The 12718-nt window shown below is 52.6% G+C and overlaps 4 protein-coding genes across 4 annotated transcripts; 2 read left to right on the top strand and 2 right to left on the bottom strand.

The window, feature by feature from the left end:
* Positions 1–1548: 1548 nt before the first annotated feature.
* On the top strand, positions 1549–2736 carry MYCFIDRAFT_210049 (uncharacterized protein). Its single transcript, XM_007923796.1, has one exon. It carries the CDS (start codon positions 1725–1727, stop codon positions 2505–2507), a length of 783 nt encoding a protein of 260 aa, XP_007921987.1. The 5' UTR covers positions 1549–1724; the 3' UTR covers positions 2508–2736.
* A 1234-nt stretch (positions 2737–3970) lies between these two features.
* Positions 3971–5650, bottom strand: MYCFIDRAFT_97390 (uncharacterized protein; the record flags this gene model as incomplete). Its single annotated transcript, XM_007923797.1, has 2 exons — positions 3971–4110; positions 4258–5650. Coding segments are annotated over 2 exons (1533 nt in total), but the record flags the coding sequence as incomplete, so codon positions are not given.
* A 1222-nt stretch (positions 5651–6872) lies between these two features.
* MYCFIDRAFT_185649 (uncharacterized protein) lies at positions 6873–8769 on the bottom strand (the record flags this gene model as incomplete). The annotated part of the gene is made up of 2 exons (XM_007923798.1): positions 6873–6916; positions 7062–8769. 2 exons carry the CDS (start codon positions 8767–8769, stop codon positions 6873–6875), a joined length of 1752 nt encoding a protein of 583 aa, XP_007921989.1.
* Positions 8770–9165: 396 nt separating this feature from the next.
* MYCFIDRAFT_201872 (uncharacterized protein) lies at positions 9166–11388 on the top strand (the record flags this gene model as incomplete). The annotated part of the gene is made up of 3 exons (XM_007923799.1): positions 9166–9175; positions 9438–10339; positions 10396–11388. The coding sequence occupies 3 exons, from the start codon at positions 9166–9168 to the stop codon at positions 11386–11388; spliced, it is 1905 nt and encodes a 634-aa protein (XP_007921990.1).
* Positions 11389–12718: the final 1330 nt, after the last annotated feature.

The following is a 12718-nucleotide window of genomic DNA, read 5'->3' on the forward strand; positions in this document are numbered from 1 at the left end:
CGGAGCTTCAGAGCTAGTATCGTCCTCCTGGTCGTCACCCTTCCGCTTTTTCGAGGGAGGGTTCTGTTTTGTTGACTTCTACTCCTGCTCGCCGTTCTGAGCTTTCTCTTCCTTGACTTCATCTGCAGCCACAGCACCGTTATTATCGGCCTGGTCGTGGGCCTTCGCCTCATCTTTCACGGTTGCTGCAGCGGTTTTCTTTGCGGCTTTCTCTGGCGGCACGGCATGGCTGACAAGGTATGTTCGCTGTGCGAAGCTGCTTGTTTATCGAGCTACAGGGTCAATGGCTGTCACGACGTAAGGGAAGGCAACCAATAATCAACAAATGCTCACGACGGGAGCTCCTTATTACCAAACTCCGAAGCTGCGACAATGCCGGGAGTGATGATGTCAACGGCAGGCGTTGATCTGAGAAGCTTATCTTGCTTGCTTGCGATGGGTGGTGGGGTGGTGGGCTAGAGCATTACTCATTCCCTCATCGTACACAAACAGCCAAGCGTGAGGCCGCCCTTCAGGCATCTGCATACTCGATCGAGCGACCACGCAGCTCCTCCGTCATCTACCAACAAGCATACATGATACCTTGCCGCTAGAAATGGGCCGGCGAGGTCGAGGTCAGCGGGAAGCTGCAGCTATCCGCGTCCGACTCATACTGCTATCCACCTCGACAGCTTCTGTTCTGCTCGGGTCGCGATGACTCGACGGAGGGGCGCTCGCTTGCGCAACAAGCAAGACGTGCAAGGCGTGTCAGTTGTGTTTCCAATGCGACGGGCAAGTGTCATGTCACGGCTCCATCACACATCACAGATGATTATCGATAGTGCGCGTCGGAGAGCGAGAGAATCACGCGCGCTCTCTGCTCTGCTCGCAGTGCTGGGCGGCGCGTGGATTGGATTGGATTGGATTGATGCAAGCGTGATGTTTTGCAGCGCCGACTGCAGCGATTGCGCGTCGAATGCTTGTTACGAGGAGTTCATGCGGAACCAATGCAGGCGCGCGCTGTGGCAGGCCGACCGGTGAGAGGGTCCGAGGCAGCAGTGCGAAGTGCAGTGCAGCAGCAGCGCGCGTGAGTGAGTGAGTGAAGAATGGTGGTGGCTTTGCGCAGGCGGAGGGCGGAGGGCGGAGGGCGGAGGCTGTGGCCGCCAGCTACTGCTACAGTATGTATACAGTACAGTACTGTCACTGGCAGGCACCCCCGGCAGGAGCAGGAGCAGGAGCAGGAGCAGGAGCAGGAGCAGCGCCGCATCGCGCTCTCTGACTACTACCGTCGCGAAGCAGTTTGACTCTTCGTTTGAAGTTGGCTAGCGCGTCCCGTCCCGGATGACCGTCTCCGGTGTCCAATTCCACCATCGATTCGCATCCATGCTAACTAAGTATTCCAACCACCCTGGTCACAAACCAACGCCCTCTTGCAGCCGTTGCCTTGGAGCCCTCGAGCGCAGCCTCAGCCCAGCATGCGTCGCACATACAAGTGCCTGGCCTTGCCTCGCTGCCCATTTCCCTCTTCTTCTCCAATAGCACACTTCGAAACACATCCTCCCCATTACTCGCATACTGCGCAGCATCACTGCCCGAAGGCGACATATCATCAACCACTATATCCACATCGACGCCTTCGACTGCCAGCGCCACCCTATAGCTATTAGCTGCTTGCCTTGCCTTGCCGTCGATCGCATCCTTAGTCAGCGCAATTCAAGCGTTCACCTCTCAACACACTCACCACCATGTCGTCGAAGCGACACTCTGTGCGGCCCGTGGTGGTCCACGTACAGCCCGACAACATACCAACTCCATCAAGCCCACCATCAGCGACAACGACAGCCAAGACAGTCCGATTCGCACCCTCCTCCAACAATGGCAGCTCGCGACCTTTGACGTCAATCGAAGCCTGGTCACTCTATCACTTCGAGATCCACGCACGACAATGCAGAGACTGCTACGACCCGTATGACGTCTACAAGAAACGTCGTTCCCTATGCGAAGTGGGCCACGGTCTCGCATCCGATGTCGCCTGCCATGTCTACTACCAAAGCGGCGACATCTACTCCTGTTCCAAAGGCGACTCTGAACTCGTCCGTGTCGAGATTCCCCACGGCTACGATCATACTCGACTTCTTTTGAAAGCCTTCGATCGAAAACTACGCTCACACCGGAACTCAGCACCACTCGTACACAGCTACGATAGAAGCTATCCCGTCTCAGCACGACGCTACTACCCAGATGGAGGCAAAGAAGACGTCCTCATCGAACCCGCATCCTCAAAACCAGAACGCAAATCCTCAGATCGAAAGTCCCGACACAAACCACTTCGATACTCAACCGTCGTCCTCCAAGACGACGACACCGAACTTGTCTCCGGCACCAAAACTTCCGAACGACGAGGATCCTTGTACGAGAAGGACGCTCAACGCAAGAAACAAGATTATCGTGTTGAGATCCGCGAACCTTCGACTTCTGAACGTCAAAGGCGGAGGGACGATGGCAGGAGGAATTCCGTTTGGCTTTGAGCATGATATAATCACCATGCCAATACGTCGTGACTGACTGAGCCCTGCGGGACGGGACTTGATCTTTACCCCCAACAACTACTGAATTTCTTTGTTCTGAGATACTATGTTTCGACACTTTGAGCGATAGTGATAGCGATAGGATGATACCCAGGAAGATGTCTCGAAGCGGTGAAGCAGCTCGACATGGAAATTGATTGAAAATTACGAATCAAACTTGCACATGATGCTGCTTAATTACAAACAATCAATATTCCCCTGTCCTCATTTCATTCCTTCAAGCCTTTTCGGGCCAGCATTCGGGGAATTCGCCTCGATGCACAGCTCTACAATTCACTTCGAGCGATATCCGTCACATCGCGCACAGGAGCATAGTCCGAAGCATAGAGCGTAGAGCGCGCAAATCGCTACTCAAAGCGTATCTCCTTCTGCAGAATTGATCTATAGCCAGTCTGAACGCTGTATTGACTATCCTCATCTATCTTATTCATTCTTCTCTAACTCTATCGTCTTCCCGATCTACCATTGGCAATGAGTGAAGGTATTTTTTGCCGCCCACCGACCGCGCTTCCCATCTACCGTATAATACTACATGTACAAACATAAACATGAAACCGTATACCGCTTGGCGGCTACACCATCATCATCATCATGTCCGAACAACGCCTATTGGAAATAGAGTTGCGAAAAATAGCCCAATCGTCCGGGGTTCAAAACATGACGGGGTCCATCGACCACACACTAGCGCCAGGTTGTTGCAAAACACCAACTGATGAGAGTGTCTGCATCTCGCTTAAGCATCATGATTGGAAAATATTCCATCGAGATCAGCAATAGTCCACGCATGGCTAGAACGAACGACTGCTGGTTGTAGCGCTAAAGATTGCGATGATTCGCCGCCGGAGTGTATCGCATGATGACAGGTTTCAGAGCTGCAGATGCACCTTGTTTCCGTGCCTTGAAACCAAGGTCTTTGCACTTTCGCGGTTCTCCACGGATCAGGGTGCTTGCTCGCGGATGAAGTGTAGCACTTGTTAAAAGTCGATCGCAATCCGGCCCCTCGCTCATCGCATCGTTCGTACAACCAGGAGTCGCACATGTACTTAAAGGTCGCGCATGTTGGCAAACAGGCGACTACTATTTCGGTTCCGCGACATGCAGCTATTCACATGACTCTCGCTAGTCCATCGCCCTGCTGAGCGCAGGTGCGAGCGTAGGGAGTGGATTGCACTTGTTCCTTGCGCATTGTTCGACGCGCGAACATTCTACGTCCTCGCTCGAAGCATGCGCAATCTCGCGTGCTCGTCATCGGCTTGCGACTGGTGGCTCTGTTGCTGGGGCGACGTCATTGAAAGTGAGGCGAGTGGCGCGGTCAGGGTAGAAGCAGACCCATGCGAATTGGGTGTGCTATGCCCGCTCCTAATGTGTGCCTGTCCTGGTCTTTGTATAGGGCTTGGCGGTCTGCTCGGCGGTCGACTGGTCGCCTCGAGATATGATGGTGGGCCTTCCGCAAAAGGCGTCATAGCGCCTGGCGTACGTAGAGCGGCACCATAAGACGGCACGCGAGTAAGGTCATCCATGTTGTAATCTGTCTGATGGATCTCTTGGGTGTGGTCGTCATCAGACGTGCGTCGCGATATGTGTGCACTGCCGTGCGGTGACTGCCCTGCAGAGGGTAAGTACGATCCGTTTCGGACTGGTGGTGTTGATCTGTGGTTGTCTGGTGAATGCGAGGTGAACTGATCATTACCGTCCATCATTCCAGGCGCTGGACTATTGCCACCTGATGGACTGTGGTTGCGAGAAGCATCTTGTGATCTGGAAGCATTACCGTTCGAATCCTGGAGGTCTGCCAGCCGCGAATGCAAGAGACTGGGCATTGCACTGCCGTGCAGTGCGGCAGGATCGCCATTAGCTAGCCCGTTCAGCGACAATACATTCTCGTGGGATCCTCTTCGGCTCTGGGCCATTAGTCCAGCTGGCGTTCCTGGCACACTTCCCGCTCTGCTCATGAATCCACTAGGATCGATATCGCTGTAGATTTGATCGAGCTGATGTCGTCCATACTCCGGTGGTGCCACGACTACCGTCTCCGTCGAATTGAGTTGCTCATCGGATACGCCATGCACGCTGGCGCACACTTCATTCGCATCATCGACCGGCAGGTTGGGCGAGATGAATAACTTTACGGGCAGCCTACAGACGAGCTGTGAGATGTGACCTTCCGGGTTGTGAATGTTGATCATCAGCTTGAATCGATGTGTGATGTTGATGTTGTGCGAATCAACGTCTTGCCTGCAAACATTCAAGGATTTGGGCAGGGGTAATGTGGCCTTGAATTTGTACATTTCGTCGGCCATCATTGGGTTATCCGGCGTCTCGTCGTCGTATATTATTCTCGAGTGTTCCGGAAACTCCATGTCCGCTTTGGCGACTTCTGATTCTTCCGTCTTTGACCTGTCTCCTCTGATATCCGGCACTTCGGTCGCCTGTATTCGTTTGACCACAGTTTCCATGAGACGCAGCTCAATTTTCCCCAATCGCAATCCTTTTTTAATCGGCGACAGTCCTACGTCGGCGGTGATCGAGGTACCGAAGACAATAGCATCGGTTGGAATACTGATCGAATATGAGATCTTGTTCGCCCAGATGTCGGCGTTCACTCGCGACCTTGTCATCTCCATACTATCCTGGCCCAAAGTGCGAACGATGCGAATGTGTTCCTGACAGGTGACATCTTTCGCATTCCAACCTGGACGTGAGACGCTCGCGTGGAGGTGATATGCAATGTACGTTTCTCGCAAGCCTTCGACACTCTCGGGCATAGCAGGCGCGAGCTCGAATTCAAATGGCCATTCCATTGTGCCAGCCTTGACTTTGTGTGCGCTCTCAATCCCTAGCTTCTGCTCGATGTTCCAAAATACTCTTTTGTCGACGACTTCGCCTGCAGATATGCCGCCCATATACCACCAACTGATCTTGCGCTTGCCTTCTAATCGCACCTTGGGTTTTAATATGCTCATCGCTTCTGGAGTGTGCAGGCGCACCATGCCTGTGAGCTTTACCGATTGGGCTTCATGCTCGTTGCCGTTGAAGACGATGAAACGACTGTCGGGAATTATTTCGAGCCATGGCTTGTTGTGATGTCGCGGATTACTGCTAGTGCGACTTCTAGAAGGCATGCTAGGCATGTTGCGCGATGTGATAACTGACAAAGACGAGTGCCGTGCTAGCGATGGCTGGGTGTATTCGGCAAGCGAATTGCAGTGGAGCGATCTGGTTCGTAGTGAGAGGAGGAGGACTTGGAGGGTGGGAGGGCGTAGTATGGCAGTATCTGTTGATTGCGCTGTAATATGGCTGGGTAGCTCTAGCAGCGTGGATGGTGCTCTCAATGGCGGCAGGGAGCACAAGTGGACCAAAACTGTGGAAGTAAAACCTTCCAGGCCCGCGCCATGTGAGAGACAATCGTGGTCGTGGTGGTGACGTGCGCCAGGCTAGAGGAATTTGGCGGCGGCAGCACTGCGCACTGTGTAGGCAGGCGAGGCGCGTCGACTATTTGGCCATGCAGCGGCGACGGCGACGGCGACGACAGCGATATGTCGGAAAATGCTAGTTCTATGGGTCCTGGCTGGCCTCTCAGCCGGCTTCCTCGCGACTAGCACCGTAGAAGCACCGCTGATGTTGTCCCGTGACTGGAGAGGTAATGATCATGCTAATAATGCTATGAGGCTAAGGTACATGTATGAGCAGACAAGATGCCGGCAATGCGGGACTGGGCAACGCGGTATTGGTAATGGCAATGCACTCTCGCCCGTGCGCAACAAATGGCAGCTGCCATCGAGAATAATAATGTGCTGTGCTGCAGCCTGGGCAATGGCTTCTGGCTCGTCACCGTCAAACGCCGCTATCGCTCACTCTGCCTATCTCGTGTCAAAGAAAAAGTCAAAGCAGCATTCATCAATGACGCCACAGAACTCGTGCTGGAGTGGAGTGGAGTGGATACGACCTGCATCTGCATCAGGCACAACAAGGCTGTACCCGTCCGAAGTGCTGCCATGCATGTGGCGTCCAGGAACAGCGTCGGAGACTTGACGTTCGAGAGAACTCGTCCGATTCTGCAAGCCTTCTCGTAATCTTGGCAGAGACCTCACTTCAACTCGGCTTCACTTCCACGTCGCTATGGAGCAATGAAGACATTTTCACAGACAAATGTCCATCCACACTCGGTCTCAGATGAAGCGAGCTCCCGGCATTGATCAATCATCCCACGCTTCCAACACCGATTGCGGCCATGGGGCTGCCGCAAGGCTCCTCGACTGTTCACATGCCATACTATCTGCGAACCGGATTGCATTCCGTCTCCTATCATCGCCCTTCCTCTCCAGGTCGCGTCCATTCGCGGATGTGACCTGTGAATCAGAAAGTCAGCTTAGCTATCGCACAAAATCGCAATAGGAATGAGCACATCTGGCGAATGCTGGAGGATGTGTAGCACGTTTGTGGGTCTGTGAGATCCCAACCAAACATACGAATTGGAGCTTAGGGAAGACCCACCATCTTTGCAGGATGTGAGGATGCAATCTGCTTCGAATCCAAGCCAACACAAGGGATGCTCGTCGATGCGCTTCGACATCACTGGCGGTAGCACTGCAGTGCTTGCTTTCGAATCAACCGGGTGTACTATCTCTTCAGATGATCCGGTATCAGCGGTCGGCACTTGTGTAAGGTTCGAATTGCTCCTGAGTCTGCCCACGTTGGTGGCGCTCGTTCGATGCTCTCCTGGGACATGGCTTGAAATGCTTCCACGTTGGCGGAAAGTCTTTGGTCGGCCCAACATGCCCACAGAGAAGTCCCACAGCAACAATCTGCAATCTTCACCGACACTGCCAAAGCGGTAGTTGCGCTCGTCGCATCTCCATGGATCAAACTTGACGTCCGTCACCCATGAGTGATGGCCCACGCATCGTGCGACAATTGCATGGTCTGCCAGGGACCATATGCTGACCAGATCGTCCTGTCCACCTGACAACACATACCGCCCGTCTGGTGACCATGTTACACAAAGCATTGCGCCGTAGTACGACCGGTATACGTCGAGCACCCGCTCTTCAATGTAATCAAAGATCGTCAAGCAACCATCTTCACTAACTACGGCCAGCAGTTGTCCATCAGGAGAGAAGGCAATATCATTGATCTTCATATTGGACAATTTCCATGCTGCGACCGGGTTGGTCCTCTGATTTCGCGATTGCACCGACTTTTTGATGTGAAACTTCAGACTCGGTGTTCCATTCCCGTTGGCATGGCCGTCGCCATTTTCTGCTGGTGAGGACTCTTCAGGAACGAATTCTGCATCTTCCTTTTCCTTGTCGTATACGACTAGGCAGCCATCCTTGTGTGCTGCGATAAACAGATTTTCCTTGCTCGGTAACCACTTGATGGAAGAAACTGCGGATGAGTTGATCATGCCATTCTTGTTGAGTCTGGCATACTTTTGCGACATTGGCTCATACCAGATGATGTCGCTAGTGTTGAATCCTAGAACAAGGTCAAGGTGATTGCTGGACTTCGTGAAAGGATTGACATCGTGGCACAGAGCATGCGCCTTGGTGAACAGGACCTTGGTCATGTTCTCAGTCTTGACGTCCGATGACAGATCCAACCACATGAATGCCCGATTGATGTTTGCAAATGCGAACATGCCCTCGGGAGATCGCTCGTTGAGTCGTTTCTGCAGTGATTCGTGAGGTATGACTCTCGACACATACGAAGAGTTGGACTTGACAATATTGTTCTTCGGCTTGGCCTTTTGATCCTTCTTCGCCTTGGGATTCACTGGCACTGCCAATGCCGGATTCCCATCGCCAAAAGTTGGAGTCTGGCTGTAGTAGGACGCAGAGCCGAAGCCATTTCCCGTTGATCCAGCATCACTTCTGGAAGATTGTGCTTCTTCTTGGATGCTCGGCGGTATATTTGAGCGCGCACTTTGAGCAGTGATTGTTCTGAATAGATTCTGGGACGGAGGATTTCGTGGAGCTAGGACCGCGATTGAAAGCTTGGTGCCCGTAGTCGGAGGTCCCGTTGTGGCTGCGAGAGGATTGTTGTTCGGTTGTGGTGCATCGCTGGGATGTGGAGGCGGCGTCGCAAGATGAAAGTCATCTTTGAGCACGTACGTACCCTCGCCCAGGACCAATTGATATTCGGGACCTGTAGGGTGCTCGAGAGTGTTGTTGGTCTCCAGCAGAGGACCTCCGCCTGGCATTCCGGTGTATAGGTTGCCATTTGGATAGCGAGGAGGCGGGGGAAGGACACTGAGAGGTCACCGTCAGTGACAACATGCCCTGCTTTTGCCTGCCTGGGCTGGCGTTTCACGTGAAATGTTTGCTTCCTGCTGGTACTCGACAGAACAGAGCTGCAGGGTCAAGGTGTCGCTTACAACATGGTGCATGTGCGAGCGCCGGCCCAGCTCAAGCTCAGGGCGCAAGAATGCGAGACAGATGGCGTGCGATCATGAGGGCAGCGCACTCGAGAAGTGGTGGTTGTTCTGGTCCGACTTGTTGGAGAGAGCGTGGATGCGTTCTATCGGTGCAGAGATGCCTACGACTACGTCTACTGTATTCTACCTAGCCAGTGCCAGCTCCGCTCTTCCTCGCCGGCCATGGCCACCTGCATTCGAAGCCTCGCGGCAAATTGTGGGGTCTCCATTATTGCGGCTCAGTGAATGCCACGCGAGAGAGCTCCCACAAGCGAAGTCGCGACTTTGGCCGCAGCTCGGTGCCATGAGTGAATACATCTGTGATATCTGTCAACCTCACTTGCGTATCAAGGGAGCTTGAACCGGTACTATTTATTGCGATGGAACATGGCAACTGGTATGCTTGCTGCCACGATCTTCTCGCCGAGCCCGCGCTGTGCTGACAGCGCCCACAGTTCGGATCTGTGTTTGCGGCGATGAGGCCACAGGCAAGAGCTCGCTCATCACGTCGCTGGTCCGAGACACATTCGTTTCGTCCAAGATCCAAAGCGTTCTTCCCCCGATCACTCTCCCGCCCACGCTGGGTACGCCGGAAAATGTCACCACGACCGTCGTCGACACATCGGCTGTACCGCAAGATCGAGATGTGCTTCGGAAAGAGCTGCGCAAATGCAATGCGATTCTCTTGGTCTACAGTGACCACTACAGCTACGAACGAGTAGCTCTGTTCTGGCTGCCATATTTCAGATCACTCGGCATCAACGTGCCAGTAGTCCTGTGCTCAAACAAGAGTGATCTGAATCCCGGGACAAACACGGCAGGCGTCGTAGAAGATGAAATGCTACCGGTCATGGCCGAGTTCAAAGAGATTGATTCCTGCATAAGGACGAGCGCACGGGAACACCACAACATAAACGAAGTGTTCTTTCTGTGTCAAAAGGCAGTCACACATCCCATAGCACCGATATATGACGCCAAGGAGAACAACCTCAAACCTGCAGTGGTAGACGCGCTCAAGCGTGTGTTCTATCTTTGCGACCGAGATCAGGATGGCATACTCAACGACAAGGAAATCCAAGCTTTTCAAATGAAATGCTTCGAGAAGCAGCTTTCAGATGACGACCTGGCCAACATTAAACGCTCGATACACCCACCGCAATCTGCGTTTGGTGGCAGCCTACATGATGAAAAGCTTAGCGAAGGTATCGATGTTGAGGGCTTCATCCAGCTCAATCGAATGTTTGCGGAGAAGGGCCGACATGAGACGATCTGGATCATCCTAAGGAAGTTCCAATATTCTGATAGCTTGTCTCTGAAAGATAACTTTCTGCACCCCAGATTTGATGTGCCCGCCTACGTATGTAGCTGATGATTTGGCTCGATCACTTTAATGATAGGCTGACATTTGTGCAGGCTTCAGCCGAGCTGTCTCCTGCCGGATACAGGTTCTTCGTGGACCTTTTCCTGCTCCATGATAAGGACAATGACGGCGGCTTGAGCGACTCTGAGCTGTCCACATTGTTCGCGCCAACGCCTGGAATGCCCGTGTCGTGGGTAGATTCTGGCTTCCCGAGTTGCACCGTGCGCAACGAGGCTGGGTATATCACGCTTCAAGGCTGGCTTGCGCAATGGAGCATGACGACTTTCGAGAGCCCCAAGACGACATTAGAATACCTAGCATACCTTGGTTTTGAAGGAGATGGAAAGGGCACAACATCAGCACTCAAGGCGACCAAAGCTCGCAAGCGACGCAACAAGCCAGGCAGAGTCGAACGCAACGTCTTTTTGTGCTACGTGCTAGGCGCAGCGCAAAGCGGCAAATCTGCTCTTCTGAACGCCTTCCTCAATCGACCTTTCAGCACCACCTATCATCCAACAATCCAGCCACAGACCGCAGTAAACAGTGTGGAACTCCAAGGCGGCAAACAATGCTACCTGATTCTTGAAGAGCTCGGCGAGCTAGAACCCGCTATCCTGGAAAACCAGGCGAAGCTTGACGCGTGTGACCTGCTGTGCTACACGTACGACAGCAGCGATCCTGACAGTTTTGCCCACATTTTAGAGATGCGCAAGCGGTATCCTGCGCTTATTGCACTTCCTTCAGTGTACGCGGCACTCAAAGCGGACCAAGATCGCGCTGTACAGCGGACCGAGGTGCAACCTGACATGTACTGCGAGCAATTGAAGATGGCGAAGCCACTTCATGTTTCAGTCAACTGGCGGTCGATCGGAGAATTCTTTGTGCATCTGGCAGAGTGCGCAACGTTCCCATCACAGGCATTTCCCAAGAGTGAGGAGGAGGCTGTGGATCGTACTGCGCTGTACATTGGTGTTGCTGCCACAGTCAGTGTTGCGGCCGCCTTCGCTTGGGTTTGGAAACGGAATTCGCTCTCTTCCTCCACTTGAGAGGAGAAGGGAAATGGTGTTGGTGGTGTGCAATGTGTGTGTATCAAGATACCCCTCTCATATTCGATTTCTACTGCGGCACTGAATGTAACTATGCCGTTCTCGAGGAATGCCGTTGATCTCTCAGATGCCGCATCACATCCCAAGGGGATGAGAGCTTTCTTCGGCGGTGTTCTTCACAGCTGTCGCGGCCGCGAGGAATCACCCCCCGAATGCTCTGGCTTTGCGTCGCACCTATGTATAAACCGCTCACCACTGGTCCAGACTTCAGACTTTTTGGAGCTCCCCATGTCGTTCTTCAACTTGTTAAGCTTCCAGATCCCGGCAGGGTGGGTGTCGGAAATAGCAAGCTCGGACTTTTGGACCAGGACATGTCTGCCATGTCTTGTTGCCTCAATCTGGAGTGTGGACGAGCAAGAGCAAGAACTCGATGTGCAGGACAGGACTCAGGAGGCATACAGAGAAGGAGAATGGACTGCTCTCGTAGGAGCGCAGAATGCAGAGCTGATGTCACTCAAGACAGAAGTGTGTGGAAAGAGAGCCGGCTGCCATGCCTGCAGTGTAGCCTGGCCTGGCTGGGCTTTCTTATTTGAGTGCCTGGCTCTGGACTTCCACATCTTCCCGGATGCTTCCTTCGGTTCGGACGCTTTTCGACCCGAAGGCGCATGCGTGCGTGCGTGCCGCAAGCGAGTATCGCGCACTAGAGACCTTTAGCAATCTCGAGTGTCAGAATTTAGTGGTGTTCACCAGGGTTGGTAACTAGGCCTATTTGAGACGGCTCTTCCGAGTAGTTTAGCAACCTCCTTTTGCTACCTCTTAGCTGCTTAGTTATCGTATCTATAGTAATATAACCTAGCTCTTTAATATAGACCTTAGCTAGTAGTGTTATCGCTATAACCGTAGGCTTAATAGACGCTTAAGTAAGACAGTTATTGCTAGACTATTAGGTAGTTGTCGGACAAGCGGCTAGCGCCTATCTCGAGTCGGTAGTCGATATTATTATAGACGACAAGGCCGACGAGGTATACAAAGGCGATTAAATAAGGAGCCTATATCCTAACAATTATAACCGGCTTAAAAGGACGAGGTTGTAGGACCTAACTAACGATTAGTATAAGCGTAGATTTCGCTTCTAAAAGTAGGATCTATATAGGCTTATAAGGTTGCTTAAATTAGACTAGATTAAGTATCTATACTATATAGAACCTACTAAGGAAGAGGCGTTGCTAGTGCTTCTATAGCGACTCGCAAGTAGTACTACTTAGCAGTCGCTAGCGTACGAGTTTAGCAGAGGGCCGACCTAGATTAGTATTATATTTAATACTATTCT

Source organism: Pseudocercospora fijiensis (assembly GCF_000340215.1).
Source record: "Pseudocercospora fijiensis CIRAD86 unplaced genomic scaffold MYCFIscaffold_1, whole genome shotgun sequence".
NCBI classification, from domain to species: Eukaryota; Fungi; Ascomycota; class Dothideomycetes; order Mycosphaerellales; family Mycosphaerellaceae; genus Pseudocercospora; species Pseudocercospora fijiensis.

Coding starts and splice junctions, on each gene's coding strand:
- MYCFIDRAFT_210049 (XM_007923796.1), top strand. CDS start 1,725: ATGTCGTCGAAGCGACACTCTGTGCGGCCCGTGGTGGTCCACGTACAG.